Source organism: Paralichthys olivaceus, chromosome 3 (genome assembly GCF_024713975.1).
Source record: "Paralichthys olivaceus isolate ysfri-2021 chromosome 3, ASM2471397v2, whole genome shotgun sequence".
Classification (NCBI taxonomy): domain Eukaryota; kingdom Metazoa; phylum Chordata; class Actinopteri; order Pleuronectiformes; family Paralichthyidae; genus Paralichthys; species Paralichthys olivaceus.
Genome location: NC_091095.1, coordinates 28160396 through 28184438, shown reverse-complemented (window position 1 = coordinate 28184438; position 24043 = coordinate 28160396). Strand labels below are relative to the sequence as shown.

General features: G+C 42.5%; 2 protein-coding genes across 10 annotated transcripts in view; both read left to right on the top strand.

The window, feature by feature from the left end:
- Positions 1-3781: 3781 nt before the first annotated feature.
- arhgef2a (Rho guanine nucleotide exchange factor (GEF) 2a) overlaps positions 3782-24043 on the top strand; it is a 111009-nt gene continuing 90747 nt past the window's right edge. For 3 of the 9 annotated variants that reach the window (XR_011240736.1, XR_011240737.1, XM_069522778.1), the window contains exon 1: positions 13364-16131. Coding sequence is in view for 4 of the 9 variants with exons in the window: in XM_069522778.1 (XP_069378879.1) it covers positions 15982-16131 (150 nt within the window). In the remaining 5 variants the exon portion in view is untranslated. Of the gene's footprint in view, positions 4056-13363; positions 16132-24043 lie in introns of those variants that run through there. The other 6 variants (XR_011240738.1, XM_069522780.1, XM_069522781.1 and 3 more) reach the window with 5 other exon arrangements.
- LOC138407308 (uncharacterized) lies at positions 19815-21908 on the top strand. The gene is made up of 2 exons (XM_069522787.1): positions 19815-19944; positions 20089-21908. Exon 2 carries the CDS (start codon positions 20231-20233, stop codon positions 21383-21385), a length of 1155 nt encoding a protein of 384 aa, XP_069378888.1. The 5' UTR covers positions 19815-19944; positions 20089-20230; the 3' UTR covers positions 21386-21908.

The window sequence follows — 24043 nt, the reverse complement described above, 5'->3', positions numbered from 1 at the left end:
CAAAGATATTATCCAGCTATAGTGCACATTGTTATTTCTGTTCATAGTCATTAAAATGAAAAGTAGAAGCGACAAAGATATCCCATCTTAAGTGCCCTTTACCAAAAAAAAGGTGCCTTACCGTGGTAAACTAAGCAAAAACAAAGACACCTGCAAGTGTATAAAGTCGAGTGAGTCGAGGGCAGCATAGTTTCCTCAGTCCATTCTTTTATAAGTTATGTACATAGTATATGTTTGTAACATGCTTGTGCCACCGCGGGTTCCCCGTCACAGATGATTGCAAGTCCATGGTTCAAAGGGAGAAAATCCTGTGGAGGCCTGGGATAACTCTGCAAACAACAGGGGTCTAGCCATTTATCCCAATTACTTCGTGAATGAACTTATGGATCATGGATTTTAATGTCTTGTTCAGCCTCTCAACCAGCCCATCGGTCTGTGGGTGGTAGATGCTGGTCCGAATAGACTTAATGCCCAGTAATCTGTACAGTTCCCTTAGTGTTCGCGACATGAATGACGTGCCTTGGTCAGTTAGGATTTCTTTCGCGATCCCAACTCGAGAGATGACCTGAAACAGTGCCTGTGCCACACTTTTTGCCGAGATAGTGCGCAGTGGCACTGCTTCGGGATATCGCATTGCATAATCCACCAGGACTAGTACAAAGCGATATCCTCGTGCACTCCGGTGGAATGGCCCGATGAGGTCCATACCAATGCGTTCAAATGGAACTTCCATCAATGATAATGGGTGCAGAGGTACTCTGGGAATCACTGGATGATTCACCAGTTGACATTCACGGCAGGACGCACACCAGTGTCCCTGTGAATGCCTGGCCAATAAAATCGGGTCATTATCCGGTTTTGTGTCTGTTACCTGTATTGAGTGTGTGTGTGTGTGTGTGTGTGTGTGTGTGTGCAGGGGACTCTCTGTCTCTCTCTCCCTTGCTCTCTCCTCCCTTTGTCCTGCAGGTGAGAAGTGGAAGATTGGCTGCCAACTCCAGAAGATCTGTGGATGGCTCACACTTCAGCCAAGTAGCCAATCAGAGACAGAGGGCACCATTTTAAAAGCCTCTCTTTTGCTTTGTTCTCCCTCTGTTGCTTTCTATCAAGCAAGGTTTGTGGTGGTGAGGTGGAACTGAGGTAAGGCTGGGGTACCCTATACATTCTCACACGTAGAAAGAAATTGTTATGTACACTAGGTTATGGGTTGTTGCCACTGATGTACTTTTATTAGTTTCAGACACTTTTTTAAGATAAGATAGTCAGGCCTTTTGTGTTTTTTTACTTTCTTACAGATATAGTTGAGCTAGGCCCTATTTTGTTGTACTTTGTTTATTTTGTTTGGCACAACCCCCACAGTTCCTCCTTCCCCCCCTTTCAAACCTACGTTTGTTATTTACCATCAGTTAAATTGTAAATAAACCTTTTTTCTTTGACTGCCTCATGTCCACCCTGAGTTCTTTCTTTGTTAATTGTCAGTGTTATTGTTTCTGCAAACTCGGAAATGTAAGAGTGTCTTGTCTACCCCCATGTGACCAGCCATTGGGCTATAATGAGCCGCCTGGAAAACCATTTCCTGACGGCTTTTAGGCACCAGCAACTGGGTGATTTCTTCTCAGTCAGGGCGCACCTTGTGGTCATCAATTGTCATCACGCGGCCGAAGGCAAAGCGTAGAGTATCATCCTGAGACTGCTCGAACTACACTCCATGGAGTGTAGTTCGGGTACCAGCGGTGCCTCCAGAGGAGGTTCCCCCTCCCCATCTGCAGTGTCGGACAACCTTGCGTCACCACTGAGCGCTGCACACACGTCATATGTCCCTGTCTGCCGTCAACGCGCCTCCGCACACTGCCCCACTACTGCGTTAAACCCAGGCCAATCAGTCCCCAGGATTAGGGGCCACGTCAGACGGGAGCTAACCGCAACCTTGATTTTATGCTTTTTTCCCTTATGTTTAATTTCGACTGTCAATAACGGGTATTTGTGAATATCCCTATGCACACACTTAATACCCACCCAGCATGCCTCCACCAATGCCCTGGGTCGAACCAGGTTCTGGTGAATCACTGACTGCGCGCAGTCAGAATCCACCATAGCCCAATGTACACCCCCCTGAATCCTTACCGGAATGCGGTATGTCGCTCCTGAATGGAGGGAGGGTGTTGCAGCGCCGGCAACCCGAATCACCTGCCCCACCTCCATCAGAGGACACGCTTCACGAAAGTGTCCAGGTTGCTCGCACTTCCAACACTCCTGCCCAGACATTCGAGGAGTCCCCGGTAGGTTGGGATTGGCCCCCGTAGCAGCTGGGACCTGTGGGGGACAATAAAGAGCTTGGTTAGGGTGGCGTGCCGGTTGACCGCGCTGAAAAGTCGCCGCCAGGGGGGGTTTTCGGCGCGGGGCTGGGGTCTGGCGGTTGACGTGGGCGAGCGGCTGCCACCCCCTTGACTGCCGGGATGAACCGCGAGGTGGTCCTCTGCCAGTGTCACGGCCGCCTCCAGCGTCGCTGGCCGGTGGTAGAGCACCCACGCCGGGGTCTGGTCTGGAAGACCCTCCACCAGCTGTTCCAACACTATTTTTTCCAACATTGTTTTTTCCCCGTCTGATCCCCCTGGCTGCAGCCACCGTCTCCCCCAGCATCTGTCCGAGCACTGGCTGCGCCGGCTGGTCCTCTCCCTGCATTTTCGTCTGTAGACTAATAGACGTTGGGCGCCACTGTAACACGCTCGTGCCACCGCAGGTTCCCCGTCACAGATGATTGCAAGTCCGTGGTCGGTTAACTTTCCTTTTTTATTCTTTTTCACACACATTACACATGCATACTTCAGTGTTCTTTAGCTGGGCTTCTCAGGGTTGCCTCCAGCATCTCCTCATGTGTGTGTGTGGCCTCTCGTGTCCCAGCACGCTACTGATGATATAAGGGGGGGAGAGAGTCATTAGCCAACGCATTACACCTGTACACAATCAGACTCTCTCCCTGGCACCAATCCCTGAGCCACCTGCCCACTCTCTCCCTCCTGCCACCGACACTAACCACCCCCACTACCACAATGTTCTTGGTAAAACAGCTCAGCCTCTTCTGGGGAGTCAAAGCTGTGATCCACGCCGTTGAAAGTGATGCATAGGCAGGCATAGTAAATGATTTTAAACCTTACTCCTTTCTGAAAGAGCGAGGATTTCACCCTGTTGAAGGCAGCTAACCCCTTGGCCACAGCAGCACTGAAGTCCTCATACAAGTCCTCATAAAACTGTGTCTCTGATACTCTATATTGCGGTGTTCTTTTGTCCACTGCAGCACACTCTCTATTTTGATGTGGCGTTAGAAACACAGGGCGAGATCTTTGACTGGGCTTAGGTCTGAGGCTGCGATGGGCCTATCTACATCCATTGTATTGTCAAATACTATTCAGCTAGTTTGTCAGATATCTGAATATATGATTCTGTAGAACTTACTGTACTAAGTATGGTGAGTGTGGTGTGTAAGACACCTTATTATACTAATTAAATCAATGTAAATACATTAATATTAACCATATAAATTGATGGGTTACCCACCAAATGCAGGAAGCTCATATGTTCTTTCTCATCCTTACAACAAAAATATGTTCTCTGAAAGTGTTGATGAACTAACAAAAGAATACAAGTCCTTTGTAAATGGTTTCTGATGTAGTAAAGAGCAAATAATTGTCTGTACCAGGCATTCATAGAGAGCTGAACACTGTGTGTGTGGGTTTGTTTGTGTGTGTGTGTGTGTGTGTGTGTGTGTGTGTGTGTGGGCGGTGATGATTCAGAAGTCATATTTCTCACAGGAACAGCCTCTTCACTAGAAACAGAAGCACACATCAGTTGGCCAGTGAGGAAAGGTTTTAGTTTTTAGTCTTTCTGAGGATCCAGAGAAGAGTGCAAACATTAATACTGGATATTGAATTTTCTGACTTGCTGATTGCCTGAATCGGCGTGGAACCTGTCATTGTGAGAAAGTAAGAGCTGTCATAATGTCAAGAGTCGCCAATCTGTCGAAACTGCGGCAAGAAAGAATGAAGGAGATCAGCTTGCGGGTGAGTTGAAATCATCGAACAACCACCACTTCTGTGTAAAATGGTGTGACATCTTTAATTACAGGAAAAGGTTAATTCACTGACTATATATTAGTGTTGTAGACATGTGTATTGCAGCTGAAGTCGTACAATGTTCACTTTTCTTTTGTTTCCTATCTGTTTTTGTCACTTCCCCCATTTTCTACATAACTGTCCTTCCCTGTTCCTGCACAGGGCCTGCTCTTTATCACAAGAGTACAGCCCCCTCAGACCAAGGGTCATGATAGCTGCACTTGTACATCTTATTTGAATATGAAGGTTAATGCAGAATGTATGTGTATATTTGCTTGTACACAGTGTGCTTTCACAGGGGATATTTGAGTACAGCAACTGTTGCCATAGAAATACAAGTGGGTGTGTGTATGTGATATTATTGCTTTCTTTCTGAATATTGTAGGCCTCAATGTTTTTAAATAAAAATACAAAAAAGCATTCATGTGAACACCAGTGATTACATAATCTGGTGGGTTTATATGAGCCATCAGCTATACACCATCCACCCTTCCTTTGCTGCACCTCTGAGAGGGCGGTGGAGCATTTCGTGCAATTGCACTTTAGTATAGGTTTCACAAACAAGGAGATACTTAATCTTTTGGACTTTATTCTCGCCATATTTAATAACAACTTTATTCTAGTAATTCATTCTCGCCATATTTAATAATGACTTTAATCTCGTAATTAATTCTCACCATATTTAATAACCACTTTATTCTCGTAATTAATTCCCCAATTTTTTTTTTTAAATGTGGCCCTAATACTCTGTCGTAGATTTCAATTACAATTATGATAATTATTAAGTTGTTGCCAAGCAATAGCATCCTTTCTAGCTGTTAAGGCTTACAATAGCGAGCATAACACTACTTAAAGACTTTACAACTGACAATTAAACTCGTCTTCTTAACATATGTTGACAATTTCTACCAAACCATTCTCTAATTTTTCTCTCTCAAGTTATTGCACCACAGTCTTTATTTTGTTTAACATTTGGTAAAATCTGAAGAGTCGAAATTGTGGAAAGTACCTTCAAGACATTCTGTGTTGCCTAGATACAAGAGACGCAATGTCATCAGACTGTGTATACTAAGTTGGACCCGCTATGAACAGGGACAATGCCGGACCTCCAACCAGGCTTAAAGGTTCAGTGTGTAAGATTTAGGTGAAAGGGATCTATTGGCACAATGTGAATATAAAATAATCCTCATGAGGTTTCAACTAGTGTGTTTCATCAAATTGATTTTTTTTTACCCTAGAACAGGCCCTTTATATTTGAATACTTTATATTTAAATCAAGGGGGTCCTCACTATGGAGGCCACCATGTGTAGACAAACTATCTACAATCTACCATAGGTTCTCTTACATGTTTGGAAGGGGAGGGTGAGGTGAGGGGTATTCAGCTGCAACATGCAATTTCAACACTAGATGTCACTAAATTCTACACACTGTACTTCAGTTGTCATAAAAACTCAAAAGGTGTTTAGTTTGTCCAGTCTGGACTTGTCAGGGTTCGAGTGGAGGGGTGACGTGAGAAGGGGAGGACCAAAACGCAGAAACTCAATATGGTTTAACAAAAAGTGTATTTATTTAACAAGAATTCTACAGGAAAACAAAAAGTCGCACTCAAAAAACAGGAGTGGAAACACAGGACAGGGCAGGATACAAACTTACGGGGTAACGTGATGAGAGCTGACGGGACACATGAACAGACAGAACCAGAATCTCGATGATGGACAGGACCAGACCAGAAATGACGATGACGAACCAACCCTCACATGGGGGAAACACAAAGACTTATATACAGACTGGAACTAATGAGTAACTGGGGACAGGTGGCACAAGACAAACAGGTGAACCTGATGAGGGCAGGAAGTAAACAGGTGAAAACACACAGGGAGCAAGGACTACAAAATAAAACAGGAAGCACTGAACAAACTTATCAACGAGAACAAAATACAATAACCAAGACAGGGATGAACACAGGAGAGGGACACAGAGCAACACAGGAGAATCACCGGGTGGAACATAGCGAGGGACGAGGGGAACACAGGAGAGGGACAATGAAAATACAAAACTGTGACAGGACTAATGTAAAAAACATGGCGTCGTCATTATGTAGGAACCCCACTCGATGTAAATATAAATATAAGTATTTAAATATAAAGGGTCTTTTCTGGGGTAAAGAAAACTACAATTCATAGAATTTAGATGAAAAGAACTAGTGAAAACATCATGAAGATTATTCTACATTAAATTTCACCTAAATCTTACACACTGGACCTTTAATGATAATATCTCAGGTAAGCAGGCAAAAACACTTGGTCTTATTCAGAGGCAGTGTGAATATAGGGCCATGGGAGACCAAGCCTTCCCAAAAAGATTGACAAAATGTTCCACTGAAGCCTTGTATAAATGATATGGCTTGCTGATATGCCATGTCATTGCTGGAGCACTATTTCTACTGTCACTTCTGCTTTTGCATGAATGTTCATGTGATCAAGAAAAGAAGTTCCTCTTTTTTGAGTTCCAGCCTACAGCTGAAGAGGAAGACAAACAACGCAAACAGATGTTACATTCAGTTGCAGCATGTGGGAAGCTCTGACTATGTCGTGCAGCTTTTTATGGTGGTTTACTCACTTACTATTGTCTGATCATTAGAAGTTTGAGTCAAATTCCTCTGTGTTGTTCACTGTTACATTATTTCAGGGTACTTCAGGGTGAGACCTTACAATATTATAGAGGAACCCAACAGTTCCCACAACAAGCAAGCATTGGCGACTGTGGAGAGAAAAAATTCCCTCATTAACTGGAATAAACCTCTAGCAGAACCAGACTCAATGTGGGCGGCCATCTGCCTCGACTGGTTGGGGTGAGCAGAGAAAAATGGGGGAGAGAGGAGTGCTCGGTGGAAAAGAGCAGTGGGGGTGGGTGACAGGGAACACTTGTCTCTGTCAGACTGGTTATTATAATGAAATAATGAGTGTATGGCGGCTGTAGGGTTAGAGCAGGATGTCCTCTAACCAGAATGCCAGCAGTTTGATCCCAGTCCTTCCTACTCTGTATGCCTAAGTGTCCTCAGAAAAAAGTGCTGCCCATAGATGCATTGTATAAATGTATATATGAATGGATGAGAAGTCAAGACAAGAAAAGCGTTATATTAATATGGACAATTTATAGATGTAATGATGTAATTAATGATGGCAACACAAGTTAATACTATTATTATTGTTTATTAATAATAATAATAATAATAATAATAATTTTTGAGAAGTGTCATAATTGAACCCTATGACTATGGAGTCAGAAACCTACAGAATAAGAGGGGGTGGGGGTGGTATGCATTATGAGTTCCCCCAATAGTCCAGACCTATAGCAGTATAACTAAGGGATGGTCCTGCCATAAATATAAGCTTTATCAAAGAGGAACATTTAAAGGCAGAAATTCAATATAAAATAATACTAGTTTTTACTGGGGTGTTTCTTAATTGTATGAATTGTTGTTTTCTTTACCATAGAATTTACCATTTTATATTTGAAAACTTTATATGTACATGATGAGAGTCCTCTCTGTGGAGGCTGCCATGTTTTTTACTGTTGTCCAAACTGGACAACTGAAGTTCACCACATGTTCTCTTTCATGTTGGGAAGGGGAGGGTGAGGTGATGAGTATTCAACCGCAACATGAAACTTCACCTGTAGATATCACTAAATTCTACACACTGAACCTTTAAATGTAGAGATGATGCCTTACAAACACAAACTGGGTGCTGGTGCAGGTACTACCTCCCATTCTACCCTTGCAGACTCAAGGAATTAAAAGTGAGCCTTGAGGGAGCAAAGTGATCTATTGGGATAATAGGGGGCTGTGAACTCTTATGATGGGCCTTGTTCAGTTGTATTTAAGGAACAGGATTTTGAATTCTATTCAGAATTTTGCAGAAAACTAATGCGGAGAAGCTAAGAAAGGGGTAATAGCTCATCTTCAAGTTCCTGCCAGAACTTGTGCTGAATCATTTTGGATCTGCTGTAGTGGAGGAAATTTGACTTTGCGAGACTTCTGAAATAAAGAAAACTGACCATAATGGTCTTCTAAGTGCACGTTTATTCTTCAGCATAGAAGGTCAAACAAGTCTTACACCATGCGGATGTTAAGATAGTAAAGACAAAGAAACATTTACGGGCGAGCTCTTTTACACAGAAAGAGGTGATTTACGTGTGTATGAAGCCGATGTGTGTGTGTAAAGATGAGGTGTGCATGTGTAAGAATGGAGTATGAAGTAAACCCCCAGAAGATTGGGAGACAGCACAGTGATTCCCAGTGGCTCTGATGTCTGGATCTCTCATGATAAATCTGCCATGAGGCAGGTCACCAATGGAAATCTTGTCAGGTCAAACCTGGAATGGTCATCTTGTCACACATGATATGCATAAGCACAAATAATAGTGTGGTTATGTAAGCATGCATAAGCAGAGATAATACATAGTAGTGATAGACCATTTTTTTCAGGGCCGATCCCGATTATTAGTAGTCAAGGAGGCCGATAACCGATATTTGGAGCCGATATTCGAACACTTAAATTTGTTTAAATGCCTTTAAGCATTTGTTTATTAAACAGATTTTCAGATAACAGAGATTTGATTGTGAAAATTAATATTCGACTGTGGAAAAAAGTGGCTGCTTTGTGAGTGGGCGCACTGCATGACGGGACAGGCCACAGGAGTTGCACTTGCACAGCATCACTCACCGCTGAAAGTGAGACGCGACCACGGTTGCCAGGCGGGTGGATACGTTTATATTATGTTTATATAACGTTATTGGGCTCACAGTAACGTTACTATTAGTTGTGAGATGTAGAGGGCTGGGATGTTTATTACAATTTCGGGAGAGTTTGCTGCCTTAACTTACCTTCTAAACATATATCTGCTCTCCGTAGCTTCTCCTCTCGGATTAAAAAAAAGGCTGATGCCGATATGCGTCAAAATGCTGAAAATCAGCCCGGCCGATAATCGGTCGATCCCTAAAACATAGTATAGTATGATGATATCATTTTACGAAGAATTTCTGTGTGGAAATTGTTACCTAATGACTCCAAATTTTTCTCAGTGAGCTAAGTATTTGTTTATTATTAATCAATTCCGATTCACAAGGTCTGATTTCGATTTAATTCATCTATTTCAGTTATATATCATTGTATATAACCAATTTTGCTTTGATATGTGTAACTGTACCTCTAACTTGGTGCACTATGAAAGATATAAGAGTAGGTCTGTCTGTTGTCCTGTTAAGCTAATTTTGTTGGATGATATATTTTTATTACTCTCAAACCATATGAGAACACTGATATAATAATATTATAACATAATTGTGCAAGTTCACCTTTTCAGCAATGAACTTAATTGTAAAGAATGTTCAGTCCAACATTTGAATTTGATTTAGAAATATTAAAATATCCTTGATGAATAAAACATAAAAAAATTAATCACTCACAACTAAAACAACAATTAAAATAGACACTCTAGCCCCAATAACAAAATGTTGTCTTGAATACATATTAAACATTTGGCACAGGATATATGTTACCAGCCCAGTAAACTGGCTGGGATGTATTAGGTTAGTATTTGAGCTGTTCCTATGGAATTAAAGCAACAGAAACACTTAGTAGACTTAAAATTCCCTGTCTGAATATGAGAAATCACACTTGAAACAGAAATCATGGAAAGCATTAGGGATTTGTCTCAATTCCGGCTATCTCCATCGTCTTCTCAGAAAAATTAATATAATTTACCTTTACCCTTACCTATGAAATTTGTAAGTGTCAGGCTGTGGGTCAGGCATCTCATGAGCCACACTTACATACTTGGAGGTCTGTAATCAACCTTATTAAAAGAATAGGATTAAACATTGGAGAATGCATCAAACTCAGCACATTTCAACAGATCCAGTCAAAGGTCATCTGCGTGTTTCTCTTTGCTCATAGGGAACTCAGAGGTGCATGGTATTAGTCAAGTCTGCTTTGTTCTGTGTTGGTCAAGTATGCTTTGTTCTGTATAGCCTCAATACATTTAGGTGAGACAGATTTGACTCCTGCCTTTTGAGATGATTCAAAAACTGGAGTAATGTCTTTAATGGCTTCAGTTTTAATGGATTTTGCTGTTGGCACGGCCTGTAGACAGATTTAGCTGTTGTAACTACAAGTTCTGCATTTTATTTTCAAGCCAACATCATTTGTCTTGAGCCTACAGTGTCTTAGGGATTTCCTGCAGGGTGGGTATGTTCACAACATCTGTTTGAGACAGGAAATGAGGATACGATGACATTAAAGGTACCAGATGAGGGATTTGCTGCGTGTGCACTGTAACACAAAATAAATAAAAAATAAATGAAAAGTAAAAATAAGAACTTTTTCTATGCATGCAGTTGGGGAGAATAGAGTACGGATGCATCCTTAGTACATTTCCAATCAGTTACATTTTTGCATATTTTAGCAAAGAGACCCAAGTTCACATTTTTGTTTTACTCCTTTAGTGAGGGAGATGTGTGGGCTGGAGTCTGAGGCTTGAATTGTTGCACTTCTCCAGATGGCAATTTCCTCTGATAAGTGTACTGCAGAAGGTCAGGATCGTATTTTACAAAGTTTGATTTTTGATCAGAATTTGTTACAACCTGCAGGCCGTCAGGATTGAAAATTAATCCTATCCCTGGACGACACATGAGGTCTCGTCCTATTAAACTAATAGGTCAACACCACTGAATTGCCCACTTTATTTTTGGTGGAACAGGAAAATCATCTCTCCTTATCACAGTGTGTTCCAGAATCAACCAAAAACATAATTTGTACACCATGATGTTAAAGAATATTGTGGTAGTTTCTCAAAAACTGCTGTGTGCCATTTAGCAGTGACAGTCTGTGTGTGAAGTGTGGGTGTGACACTGTATATCTCAGGCATCAAGTGAGTCAGAGTTTTCACCACTCTCTCCTGGCCCCCCTCTTACAGTCAATCAGCCTGGGTAGTTGCAGCCCTTCTTCTGTAGCATGTGTCTGCAATAATGCGGGGGACGCCTCTGCCTCTTCCTCTGAAGCCACCGCACCCCCGCTGAACTGGCGGCCTCTGCTGCTTGTTTGGTGATTGTACATGGTGGAGGATGTCTGTGAGTCTTTAAGTGTATACATGGTAATTGCAGACACGTGGAGGTCTTTTTCAGTCTTATCTTTCTTGCATTTTTGTTGAGTCTTGATGTTTTCTTCAGCATGCTCTCTCTCTCTTTCCTGTTTCCTGTACCACTGCTACTAATGAAGTAATGTGTTATGATAAATATTTCTTCAAGCCAAATTTTATTTGTATAGCCCATATTTAAATATCACAATTTGTCTTATAGGGCTTAATAAGGTGCAATAACCCCCATCCTTAATCCTCAACAAGAGTAAATAAAAACTATAAGGGTATGATGAGGTCTGTGTCAATTCTGTCAATATGGGCACCGTGCTGGACAGGACAGTGGAAAGAGGAAAGGAGGTGTTTGTGAATGATAGAATGTGTCACTCTGTGCAAATCACTATTGAAAAACAGTACTGCTGTAGGGCAGCAGCGTGAGCTGATTACTCCCCAGTTTAAAAGGCAGCTGAAAGAACTGCAACTAGCAAGACTGAGTCACATGTGAAGAGGAGAGACACAGAGACTGTCACAGACTGGAGACACAGAGACAAACCAGAGCTGAGCTACCATGCCACCTGAAAACTTTTATGTGCCAGGATATTTATGTTTGTTCATTTTGAATTCATGTAAATAAAAGATGTTACTTGGTGACTGGCTGTTGTCTGGTTGTGCGTAAGTGACTTTGTCACAAACGCATAACTTAAACTTCCTTTAATGATCCCACAAGGGGAAATTCTTTTTACACTCCCACTTAACCCACACACTCACACAGAGGGCTCAAAGACATGCACATTTTGGAGAGAGATGGTAGAGTGATGGCCAGCCCAAGGAAAAGTGCCCTGAGAGCAATTGGGGGGTCTGTTTCGAGACAACCTTGTTGGAAGAACTCTGCAAGGTTCATTAGAAGGACATTGACAGCCTCACACACTGCATCACAGACTACATCTACTTCTGTGTGTGGAAAATATTTCACCCACAAACATTGTATGATGTTTCCCCAATAGCAAATCATGGATTTATCCTGACATTAGGAACTTCCTCTCCACCCCCCTGGACCCGATCCAGTTAGCCTCTCAGCCACTAACCCAACTTGAGAGACAAAGCGTACCACCAACCTGCAAAAAATGCTTCATATGAACCTGATCCGATGTTCTATCCCATTTTTGGGCAGCTGTGGCTGAGCGGTAGAGCAGCCATTCTCCAACTAGAAGGTCTGCAGTTCAATTCCAGTCTTCCCTATCTGCATGCCTAAGTGCCCTTGGGCAAGATGCATAACCCTGAATGGCCCCTCATAGAAATGTATGAATGTGTGTGTGAATGGGTGAATGGCAAACTATACTGTAGTGTAAAGTGCTTGAGTGGTCATCAAGACTATAAAAGTATAACATAAATGCAAGCTATTTACAATTTTTCAAGAATTATTACTGTTTTAACTTTTCTCTGATTAAGTCTTCTACATCATTTGTGATCACCTTTTCTTGTTGTTGGTAATACAGATACCATTTAGAAAACAAAATGTGTAAGTGCAACCAATAACATACACATGCAGTGACCAAATCAACATTGGTGAGTTGATATTAAAGCTACTGCCAGGCTAAATATGAATTATTGTTTTGTGTTCATATATGGCTATCGATAAGCCATCCTGTTGATCTTTTTCCATCTCACTCTGACTCACTATGGTCTTCACTTCTACCTACCTTCTTACTATCGTCAAGACCTCATATCAACAAAGTCATGTGACTGACCTTAAGAGGCTTGGCTTACTGTATAAAAGCATGTGGGTCAACATGCTTCTTTTTCGCCTCATCCAAGACAGGTAACTATGATTATAATTGGGACTCCACTATATTCACTACAAGCAGGTGCCTTGTGTCCCTAAGGATTGTACGTGGGTTCCCTATTATACTGTATATCTGAATTGACAGGTGTATTCACAGAGGTGGTTTGATTTGTTAACCGTTCCCTCTTCGGTGGCTAACACCTAAAACAGCATTTGGAATAGAGAGCAAGTATAGTTAATAATATGGCACCATCATACCTTAAAGAGCTCATAGTACCATATCACCCCACTAGAGCAACACGCTCGCAGAATTTAGGCTTACTTGTCGCCCCTAAAGTATCGAAAAGTAGATTAGGAGCCAGAGGTTTCAGCTATCAGGCTCCTCTCCTTTGGAATCATCTCCTAGTTTCAGTTCAGGAGGCAGACACCCTCTCTACATTTGAGAGTAGGCTTAAAACCTTCCTTTTTGATAAAGCTTATAGTTCAGTGGTTCAGGCTGGTCTTGGATCTCTGCTGCTATAGGTCTAAATCAAGTCTGGATGTGACAAAGGCATGGATTAGTGTTTCTGCATCTTTTTGAGACAGGACATGATTTTTGAGAGATATTACGTAAGTGAAAGATCAGTAGTGTTGAATGCTGCACTAAGGTCTAACAGGACAAGGACAGACACAAACCCTTGATATATATATACATTACTTTCCTGGAGAAACTCACACAGCTGATTGGCTACAACCTTCTCAAAGATTTTAGACAGGAAGAAGAGGTTGGATATTGGTCTGTAGTTGGCTAAAACCTCAAGGGGATTGATTACAGCTAGCTTAATGGACCGTGGTAAATATCCTGATGATAATGATAGATTGATTGTATTCAGTAAAGTAATATTAATAAGGGGTAGAATTTCTTCTTTAAGTAATTTTGTAGGAATGGAATCTAAGATACAAGTTGTGGGTTTAGAAGATGAGATTATTTGGGTCAGCTGATCAAGAAAATTCGGTTTTCATTAATGACATGTAATCAGATAATGAGAAATCAAAGGTTATTAAATTATGGTCTGATAGAATCGGATTATGTGGAAGTACTATTAGATGTTCAATTTTGACACCGTATGATATTACAAGGTCAAGTTTGTGGTAACAACGAGTAGGTTGGTTTACACACTAGGGGTTAAATCAACTAGCGGACTAGTCGACTTTAAGAACTACAATGACGTTTTGCGTGTGACGTCGACTAGTCGGCGATCGTGTGACTTTGCCAGTACATGTACGCCTCAGAAAAAACAACAGGTGAGGAGGCTGGTGGGTCTGTACAGCAATCTAGCAGCGCTACATCAAGTGTGTGGAAATATTTCACCAAAGATGAGACCAGTAGCACCGTCACTTGCAAAATATGTAAGTCTGTATTCAAATACAACAAAAGTACAAGAGTTATGAACACCCATTTGAAAAAGCACCCGCTAATGCTAGCTGAAGAACGGCCTAAATCCTCGCGGCAGCAGTCAATTAGCAACTTCACCAAACACGCTGCTGTAACAGAGAAAAGATGGCAGCAAATCACCAATTTGCTGGTGAATTTCATTCTCAAAGACATTCGACCTCTAGCTGCAGTACATGGAGTGGGCTTTAGAGAAATGCTTTTTTGAGCCTGGCTACGAAGTCCCATCTTACAGCACATTATGGAACACTATTAAACATCAGTACGACAGCCTGCGTGAAAATATCATGAGAGAAATGAAAGGCCAGAGTGTGTCCCTAGCAACAGATCTGTGGACATCCTCTACCATGGAACCGTACATCACTGTAACCGCTCACTATATCACTGATGCATCAGTGACATCCATGTCATCCATGTGATGTCAGAGAGGCACATAGCTGCCAATATTGCAGACCGTTTTTTCTGAGATAATCAAGGAATGGGACATAAATGTGTTTTGCACAGTCCACGATAATGCCAGTAACATGAACTTAGCCATGGAGCTATGTGAAAAGTTCCCTGAAGATCTGGGATGCACAGGCCACACGCTGCAGCTGGCAATAAAGTCTGGTTTAGTCTTACCTGATGTAGTGAGGGCTATTGATGCAGCACAGAGAGTTGTCTGCCACTTTCGCCACTCCGCGCTGGCACCCTACGCCCTGGAGAGACAGCAAGAACAGCTTGGCATAAGAGCCAACAACTCCAGAATGACTGCCCGGTCCGGTGGAATTCCACCGTCCTCTTGCTCCAGCGGCTTTTCGAGCAACGAATTGCAGTGCAATCTGTGCTTTCGGATGATGCAGTCACAAAACCAAGCGTCCAGAAATCCCTCGCCATGAAAGCGTCACAGTGGGAGCTGATGGAAAAGCTTATTCCAGTACTGCAGCCCTTGGCCAAGGCCACTGAAATAATGTGTGGTGAACTGTCTTTCATCTACCCGGTGATTTTCAACACGGTCAACATAACTCTGCGTGTTCAATCATCTGACCTGGCTGACGTGCGCAACTTCAATATCACGGTCTGAGAGCAATTAAAAAAACGGTTCAAACTGGACTCAGATGACCTGGTGGAATCCATCCCTATTGTGGCCTGTGGGCTTGATGCCCAGTTCAAGCATCTTCAGTTCATCCCAGAGAGTAAAAAAAGGCCACCCAGACCCACCTTAACGCCCTGCTTGAAGAGGAGGGAGAGCCGCTGGCAGTGACAGGTGAGTGCGCTAAATGAAATTAATCCAACCCATTGATTTGTCAACCTATTGAAATTGTCTTCTATTTCTGAATGCGAGGCCTTGGTAAACTTGGTTATTAATTTTATTATAGGTGAGGAGGTGGATGACAGAGAGGGAGAGCCAGTGAGGGGGAAAAAAGCCAGACTCGAGCAGGATTTTGAACAACTGTTCGGCCCGCACTATCAAAGTGGACGGAGAGCCAGAAATCAGTGCACTGCAGAGGAAGATTATTTGCAAACACCGTAAATTCCCACCATGCAAAACCCGCTGCAGTGGTGGGCCCAGAATGAAGACAGATTCCCCTGTTTGGCTAAATTGGGCAAGCGTTACCTGGCTGTTCCAGCCAGCAGCATGACGAGCGAGAGGATTTTTTCTCTGGCTGGAATTACCATCATGCGACAGCAGGCGAGTCTTCATCCTGCCCACGTCAATGCCCTTGTGCTTTTAGGAGGTGTTAAATTAATGTTAAAACTTATTTACAGCTTTTGTTGATATTCCTGATATTATGTGTGATTTCTGATTTCTCTGCATGATGCTGTTGTCAATTAATACAGATTGTTGCAAAACATTCCTTCCTCCTGTGATGTTGTCTATGATGGAAAAATATGAATGACATCATCAGCGACTAGTTGACTCGACTTTTATCACATTAGAGTTGAGTTTAAAAAATCTGAAGTCCCAACCCCTAGTACACACTGACTGAAACCAATTGAATCTAATACTGAAATGAATGCAACACTTAGGCTATCATTATTATTGTCGAGAATAATAACTTGATCTGGTTTTAGGACAAGGTTTGACAAAAACTGTGGGAATTCCGTGCAAAATTCAGATTAGGATTAGGGGGCGCACTGTCGAAGCAGTTTCACAGCTGTGTCTATTTTCTCATCCCTCCAAAAGATGGAGCCCTGTGCCCCATCTTAGACTTAAGGGTACTAAACACCTATGTGAAGGTGCTAGATTTCAAGTTGTCGACTGCCAGACAGATCTCAGGGTCTGTAGAGGAGGGAGAGTGGTTCACTTCCCTAGATCTAAAGGACACAAATTTTCATGTACCCAGATGTCTGGGCAACAAACCATTCTGAAAGCGATTGAAATGAAATTGTGTCCACTAAGGGTGTTGGGGGCTCATGTGGCACGCTTTCAATCCCTGAGACCATCACACTCACAGCTAGTTTGTGTTATGGTGGGAAAAAGTTGGGCCTTCAGGTGTCAACAACAGCTGTCACACTGGTTGGTCAACACTATTTCACAAGCCGATGGTGGGAAAAACCTTACTGTCACTGATGAGGTGGTAGTGCACTCTACTATAAGATGTCTACTTCCTGGGCTGTGTGAAAGAGATCTGTGCTTGACTGATCAGCCTCAGTTGTCTTTACCTGAATATGTGAGTTCATTATGTTTATTACAACATATATCTGTATACAAAGAATATTCCTGTTCCAACAAATGTGAAGAGTCAAATCAAAAAGCTTGAAGGACAGTAGAATACTAAATCGGAGGGAGCAGAAAAAGGGTCTAGGTCAGCAGAGGTCATGTAAGGATTTTTCTTGCATCAAGATAATCTCTCCTCACAGTTACATATTCCATATGTACAAGGACTGACCCATTAGGGCAGTTGATATGGATATCTCTTTAAAGGAGACAAATTATGTTTCATTTGGGGCACTGTAAACTTCACTGTAAACTTCTCTGATTAGCCAGCAGATTTAGTCTCTTGTGATCTGCTTCCAGTATGTATCAGATTTGTTAGAGGCAGTCAGTTACAGGCCACACATTGATAATGTGATGGAAATCTGAAAATACAAGAGGCTGGATTACCAAATTTTTCTTTGTGTATTTATTAGGGACTTTTTGCAGAAAGGATCAACACAGAGAGTCCCAGGGATCTTAGAGGGCTGATGAAGATCAGTCAAATGCAAACATCTTATAAAAAGAACTAAGGCTGTTTGACTAAGCCAGTTCAGACTGGTTCTCTAGGCGCAGTTTGAAACAGGAATTAAAACACAGGAAACATATTTGCATATGTAATAGAAAGGTCATAAAGGTAATAGAAAGGTCACAAACGGTTCAACTCTCAGACAGGTATATAAAAGTTACTTTTCAACTACAAAATAGTTTCCCACCACACTAGTATTTTTCCACTACAATAAACAGAGAATGTTTAACCATACCAGACACCAATTCTGACAGCGACAGAAAGGATGTATATGGTATTTATCCATTAGTATCAGGAGATCTAATATGCCTGTTCATTTCAATTCAATTCAATTTTATTTGTATTGTGCCAGACACATACATTATCTCAAGGCATTATACATAGTAAGGTTGAGACCTTAAAATTGTAAAGAAACCCAACAGTTCCCACAATGAGCAAAAAAATTCTCTACAAACAATATTTTTCTTTAAACAATATTTCCACATTGAAAAGTGCATTATTGTGTACATATTCTCACAATTTTAGTCTTACTATCTGCTAGTGTAACAAGTGAATTTCCCCAATTTTATCGTAATACTTACATATGTAGGTAGATACAACTGCATAAAATAAAAACAGAAATGATTTAATTTTACCACCAGATTAGTCGAACTTTTTTTTTGCCAATGGAAGAGACATATATACAAAAATACAATAGAGGGTAAGTTATTATTTACAACTCTAATAATTTCTCATTCTCATCCCACAGGCGCCTCTGACACATAGTAGTCAGGACGTCACAAAAGAGTTAGCAGCCTGTCATTTGTTGTCCTCCCAATCAGCCAGGAATTTCTTGGTGTCTTCTGACTGCCCTTTGACTTTAGTGCAACTTGTGGCAAGCGACCTCTTCCTCCTTTGAGGGTCTGTCACATTGGGATACCAGATACATAGGGGTGGGGATTTTATTCAACTCCTCTTCAAGTGGACTTCAAACACCAGCTTTATCAATTCACCCACATAATCCCTAAAATATTTCATTCAAAACATCATCTTCTTGCGAAGTACCTTTGTTTACTTTTTTCCTTTAATAATGCTCAAAATAATGAATTTGAATTTGTTTTCACGTTGCATGTAATAGTAATAAAACAGTACAGCAGCAATAAAAAAGTGTGCACAACTTATCGTCTGGGGGGGTCTGTTTTTCTTCTTGTGGAACACAACTCTGTGGACTGGTTGTCATGTGGATGTTGTATCTTGCTTGCAGTCTGCATTTTCATTGTAGTGCATGACCGCAAGATACAAAATACAGTAATAGAATAGGAAAACACAGACACACAATTTACTTATGTCAGTAGATTTATTATCTGCTAATCAGTTACTTTGTTATAAGATGGTACAGTAACTAGTAACTAACTTATAATATTGTATAAAATAGATTATAAAGTATACTACCAATATACTATGCACACTGTATATTTATTATTTCATCCATGCACTATGCACCATTGCACCAACTATTTAGCTTTTTTGTACATGTACATATCTTTTGTTTTTGTCTTTGTTCTTGTTTATCTCTATGTTTTTTGTTTTTTTTAACTGTTTGTACTAAGAGAGCAAAGTAAAACCGGAGTCAAATTCCTTGTGTGTTTTCACATACCTGGCAATAAAAGGGATTCTGATTCTGATCTGATATTACCTGCACAACATTCCCATGAATGGGAAAACTACATTCTTTGGTGTCAAGCGTAGAATCAAGCCGTGGAACCCCTCCAGTGAGGATGTTTGATGGTGGTGTTTTGCCTTTTCTACACCCTTGAGGACTCTCTTCATGTTCAGGGTATTCTCCATTCTGCGCAGAGATACTGAACCTTGAGTAATATTACAAATTAGAAAAGGTGCCCATTGCAACAGTCCGTACATCAATTATTTGGCACCATAACAAAAGATATGTGAAGTGATATTAGGGACTTTTATTTGATTCATTATTCATCTTTGATTCTTTGAAGAAAAAAAAATGTTTTGAACTTACAAAAAGAAAAGATGTTAACCTTGTATTACAGCTTTTCATAGTGTGAGCTCTTTTTATTTAAATGACAAATGCGTTATTTGGTATAGTACACATGTGAGTCTCAGTGCTGTAGAATATCTCCAAGTACTGTTTGTGTCACAGTCAGTCACAGAGAGGGGAGCCTGAATCCATGCAGCCAGGGGAACCTCTGCCTGTACTGTGGCCAAGGCGGTCACTTCATCTCCTGTTGTCCAGTAAAAGCCCGGACTCACCAGTAGCGGGGAAAATACTGGTGAGTCCAACCTCTGAACTATTCCCCAAAAGGCGTCCTCTCTGCCATGCCCGCTTACTGCTGGCAGGGGGCACACACACCCTGACTTTATTCATTGACTCTGGGTCAGATGTCTCCCTCATTGATGACGATCTGGCTCAACAGCTTGACATCGACTGCTGGACTCCTGCAACCTCTTCCTGTGCCCCATCGCCCCTGGTCGCACATCTCTCTAGACTTTGTCACAGGTCTACCACCTTCTCAGGGCCATACCACCATCCTGACTGTTGTGGACCGGTTCAGCAAGATGGCTCATTTCATTCCCCTGCCCAAGCTCCCCTCGGCCAAGGAAATGGCTGAACTGGTTCTCCAGCATGTCTTTCGCCTCCACGGCCTTCCTGTCGACGTGGTGTCTGATCGAGGACCCCAGTTCTCATCTGTGTTCTGGAGAGAATTTTGCACCCTCATTGGGGCCTCGGCTAGCCTGTCCTCCGGATTCCACCCTCAGTCAAATGGGCAAACCGAGAGGAAGAACCAGGAGATGGAGGTGGCACTCCGCTGCATGGTCTCCAGTTGCCCCTCGTCCTGGTCACAGCAGCTGCTATGGGTGGAGTATGCCCACAACACCCTGACCAGTTCCTCTACCAGCCTTTCACCATTCCAGTGTGCTTATGGGTACCAGCCTCCGCTGTTTCCTGCCCTGGAGAAGGACACGTCCTGCCCCTCCGTCCAGAGCTTCATTCGCCAGTGTCGCCGCACCTGGGCCCGAGCCAGAACCACCCTCCTGCGGTCTGTGGGTCGCTACAGGAGGACCGCCAATCGTCGACGCACCAAGGCTCCCACCTACCAGGTTGGCCAGAGGGTTTGGTTGTCAACCCGGGATCTTCCACTGCGGGTCGACTCTAAGAAACTGGTACCCAAGTTTATTGGTCCTTTCAAGATCCAGAAGATCATCAACCCAGCTGCGGTCCGGCTCCAGCTCCCTCGCTCCATGAGGGTCCATCCCACATTCCACATCTCCAGGGTCAAGCCCGTTCAAGAGAGTCCACTGGTTCCCGCTACCCCTCCTCCTCCGCCTCCTCGCCTGGATGATGGAGGTCCTGTCTACACTGTGCGACGTCTGATCCGTTCCCGACGACGTGGGAGGGGCATCCAGTATCTGGTCAACTGGGAGGGGTATGGACCAGAAGAGAGGTTATGGGTTCCTGCCCGTCACATACTGGGACCCCATCTCATTGCTGACTTCCATCGGCAACACCCAGACCAGCCCGCTAAGGCGGCTGTCTCATCCAGGGTGCCTCGTCATAGTGCTCCCACTGGGTCCAGGCCCTCTGCTCCAGACGTGGAAGACTCCCTCTCCTCTTCTGGGGATTCCTCATCCGACGAGGAGGGGTTCCTCCCCCAGGCCTCCCCCACCCGCCCTGCTGAGGGTATGGACTGGTCCGGCTCTGAGGAATTCTGAGTGCACCTTCAGTCCCTCCCTCCCTCCCTTCCTCCCTGCATACCAGCTTTTTGGGATGTCAGGAGCCGTCCCTTGATGGGGGGGCTCTGTCACAGTCAGTCACCCATCCTCCCACTTCTCAGTCAGCCTCCCATCCTTCCACCTGTCAGTACTTTTCCATGGACTCCGCCTCTGCTTCATCTGCCAGCCAAGCCACACCCTCTCACAATCCAACACAGCTGCTCCTCATCACCTGCAATCAGCCCAGTATATATTCACCAGCTCCACTCTCAGTCAGTGCCAGATTGTTCTACGCCTTCATGCAAGACTTTCCAGCAGTTATCTCCGGACTGATTCTTCGTTGCCGACCCTGCCTGTTCCTGACTAACCTGCCTCGTCTGAAACCGGGTAATCACCTCTGCCTTCCATCCCTGATCAAGTCTTCTGCCTGTTGCTGTCTGACCAAGTCTTCGGCCTGTTGCTGTCTGTATTGCCTGCCACCTGATCTGCTAAGAGCTGAGAATAAAGACTGTTACCAACTGTCCATGCTTGTTGTGCTGCATTTGGGTTCAAAACCATACCCGTTACAGTTGGTGAAATACAAATACACATAATGTGTGTGCATTGTACCCTTGCTTCTCACATTCTTCTCCCTAACTGTACCCCAGGGAGGCTGTGTGCTGTCATACAATCTTTGCAGATGTGATAGCCTGTGTGCCCACTTAGATGATTTGTGGAAGGTCCGCTTGGCATCCCAGAGACAGGATTCTGTTGTGATGTAGGCATCTCTGAAATACAGAGGCAAAGAAAACAATCAAAACACTTTTTCACCAGAAATACCCACATGTATGCACTGTATGTATGGATGTGTGTGTGAATGGGTGAATGGCAAACTGTAGTGTAAAGCGCTTTGAGTGGTCATCAAGACTAGAAAAGCGCTATATAAATACAACCATTTATGTACACACACCCATACATAAATACAGTCCCCGTTGTCGAATGCAGGACCTACTAAACTGTAGAATTTAAAGCAGCTGAATGACCTGTAAAAAGGTCCACACACCATGTTAGCAACAGCCTGGCTAACATAGCTAACCGGTCTTGTGTATCCAGCTAAACAGCTGGTTGAGTTTAACCAGCTTCCTTTGCACAAGTCTGGTTAGTCGAGCTTTTACCCTTTCGAACGATGTACGGCATATAGTAATATTTGTTATGGAAGTTTTCTGGAAGCTGGTGAAAGCAGAACTCAGACAGCAGCTGATGTCTTATGCATAAGATTTTAATGTAGACTTGATGCATCAAGAAGACCAGAAGCTGCAACAATATTCAAACCCTAACAAAGTATGTAGTTGCATATACAGTAATGTGTGAGGATATATGAAAATTCCTCAACATACTGACAACATTTTAATTACTTTGTCGGATAGTCAGCAACATGGTAGTAGCTAGTGCAGAGTTTACAGAGGCCTATTTAATGTGTTATTATATTAATAAGATTAGTTTTATTGTCATGCACAGTAAGTTACACACAATTTAAATTTACCTTGCTCTCCCTCAGATCACATACACACACAACATATGCATTACAGAGGGAGAGCAGGGCCGCTATTATACGGCGCCCATAGAGCAAATATAAATGTCATAGAGCTTAATAAAATTATACTGTATTATAAAAGGTCAAATGAGTACTTTCAAACTTTAACTACAGTTAACTAGCCTGATGGTGTCAGGTGTAGGACACTTAAATATTATAGCCGGAAGCAAAATGGTACAAAGATTTTTTGAGGTAAAATGTACCCCTGAATAATATCACTTAATAAAATCAGTCAGGCAAATATGAACTCCCTTTTTATTTAGAAAGTACTTTTAAAAGTATTGTTTCTGTTATTACAAATGGGCTGTAATTAATTTATTAAAATAAGGTTTTAAATTCAAACTTTAGACTACAACAGTGAGTCTATGCCAGTGGTCAGTGCTTTCCACACTGACATTCATTCAGTTTAGACATGTGTGTTGTACCTAAGGCTTAGAAGAACAAAACTCTGATTATAGCCGTTGCTGTATAAAGGTGGCCCCACCTGGCCCCCCCTTAGCAGCACCACTGCACTGAGGCTCATTACTCTGTGCTTGTCAACAAGTGACTCTGCTCCTATGATGTTTTCAAATCACTCACACTTAAAGCTGATCTTAATAAAAACCTGCTGAATTCATATTCATATTCCTGGATAAATAGGGTGTCGATTTTTCTACAACAATTAAGTTAAAACACTGTGTTTAGTAATAATCTACGGGAAGAACTTCTCTCTGCAGGAGTTTGTCTGTGTGTGTGTTTGTCTCTGTCCCTCCGCACACACAAACTGATAATCGGATGTATGTAATTGTGGCAGTAGACCATGCCACAGGGTTCCCACCATGACAGCCAGAGACAAACGAGTCAAACCATTGGGTGCTCAGCAACATCTTTTTATTTCATACAAACAGAGGGCACTCAGACAGGAGACTCTGACACATACAGGATGGCCGAACCTTTAATGTGTGTCTTTCCTGATCCTCTTGGTTATAATTATGAAGCGGTGGAAACCCACTAAAACAATGAATGTAGGGGAAAACATGAATCCATTATGTTCCGTCCCTGTTTTGATGTAGATATTTAATATTCACTGCACCTATTACCCTGAG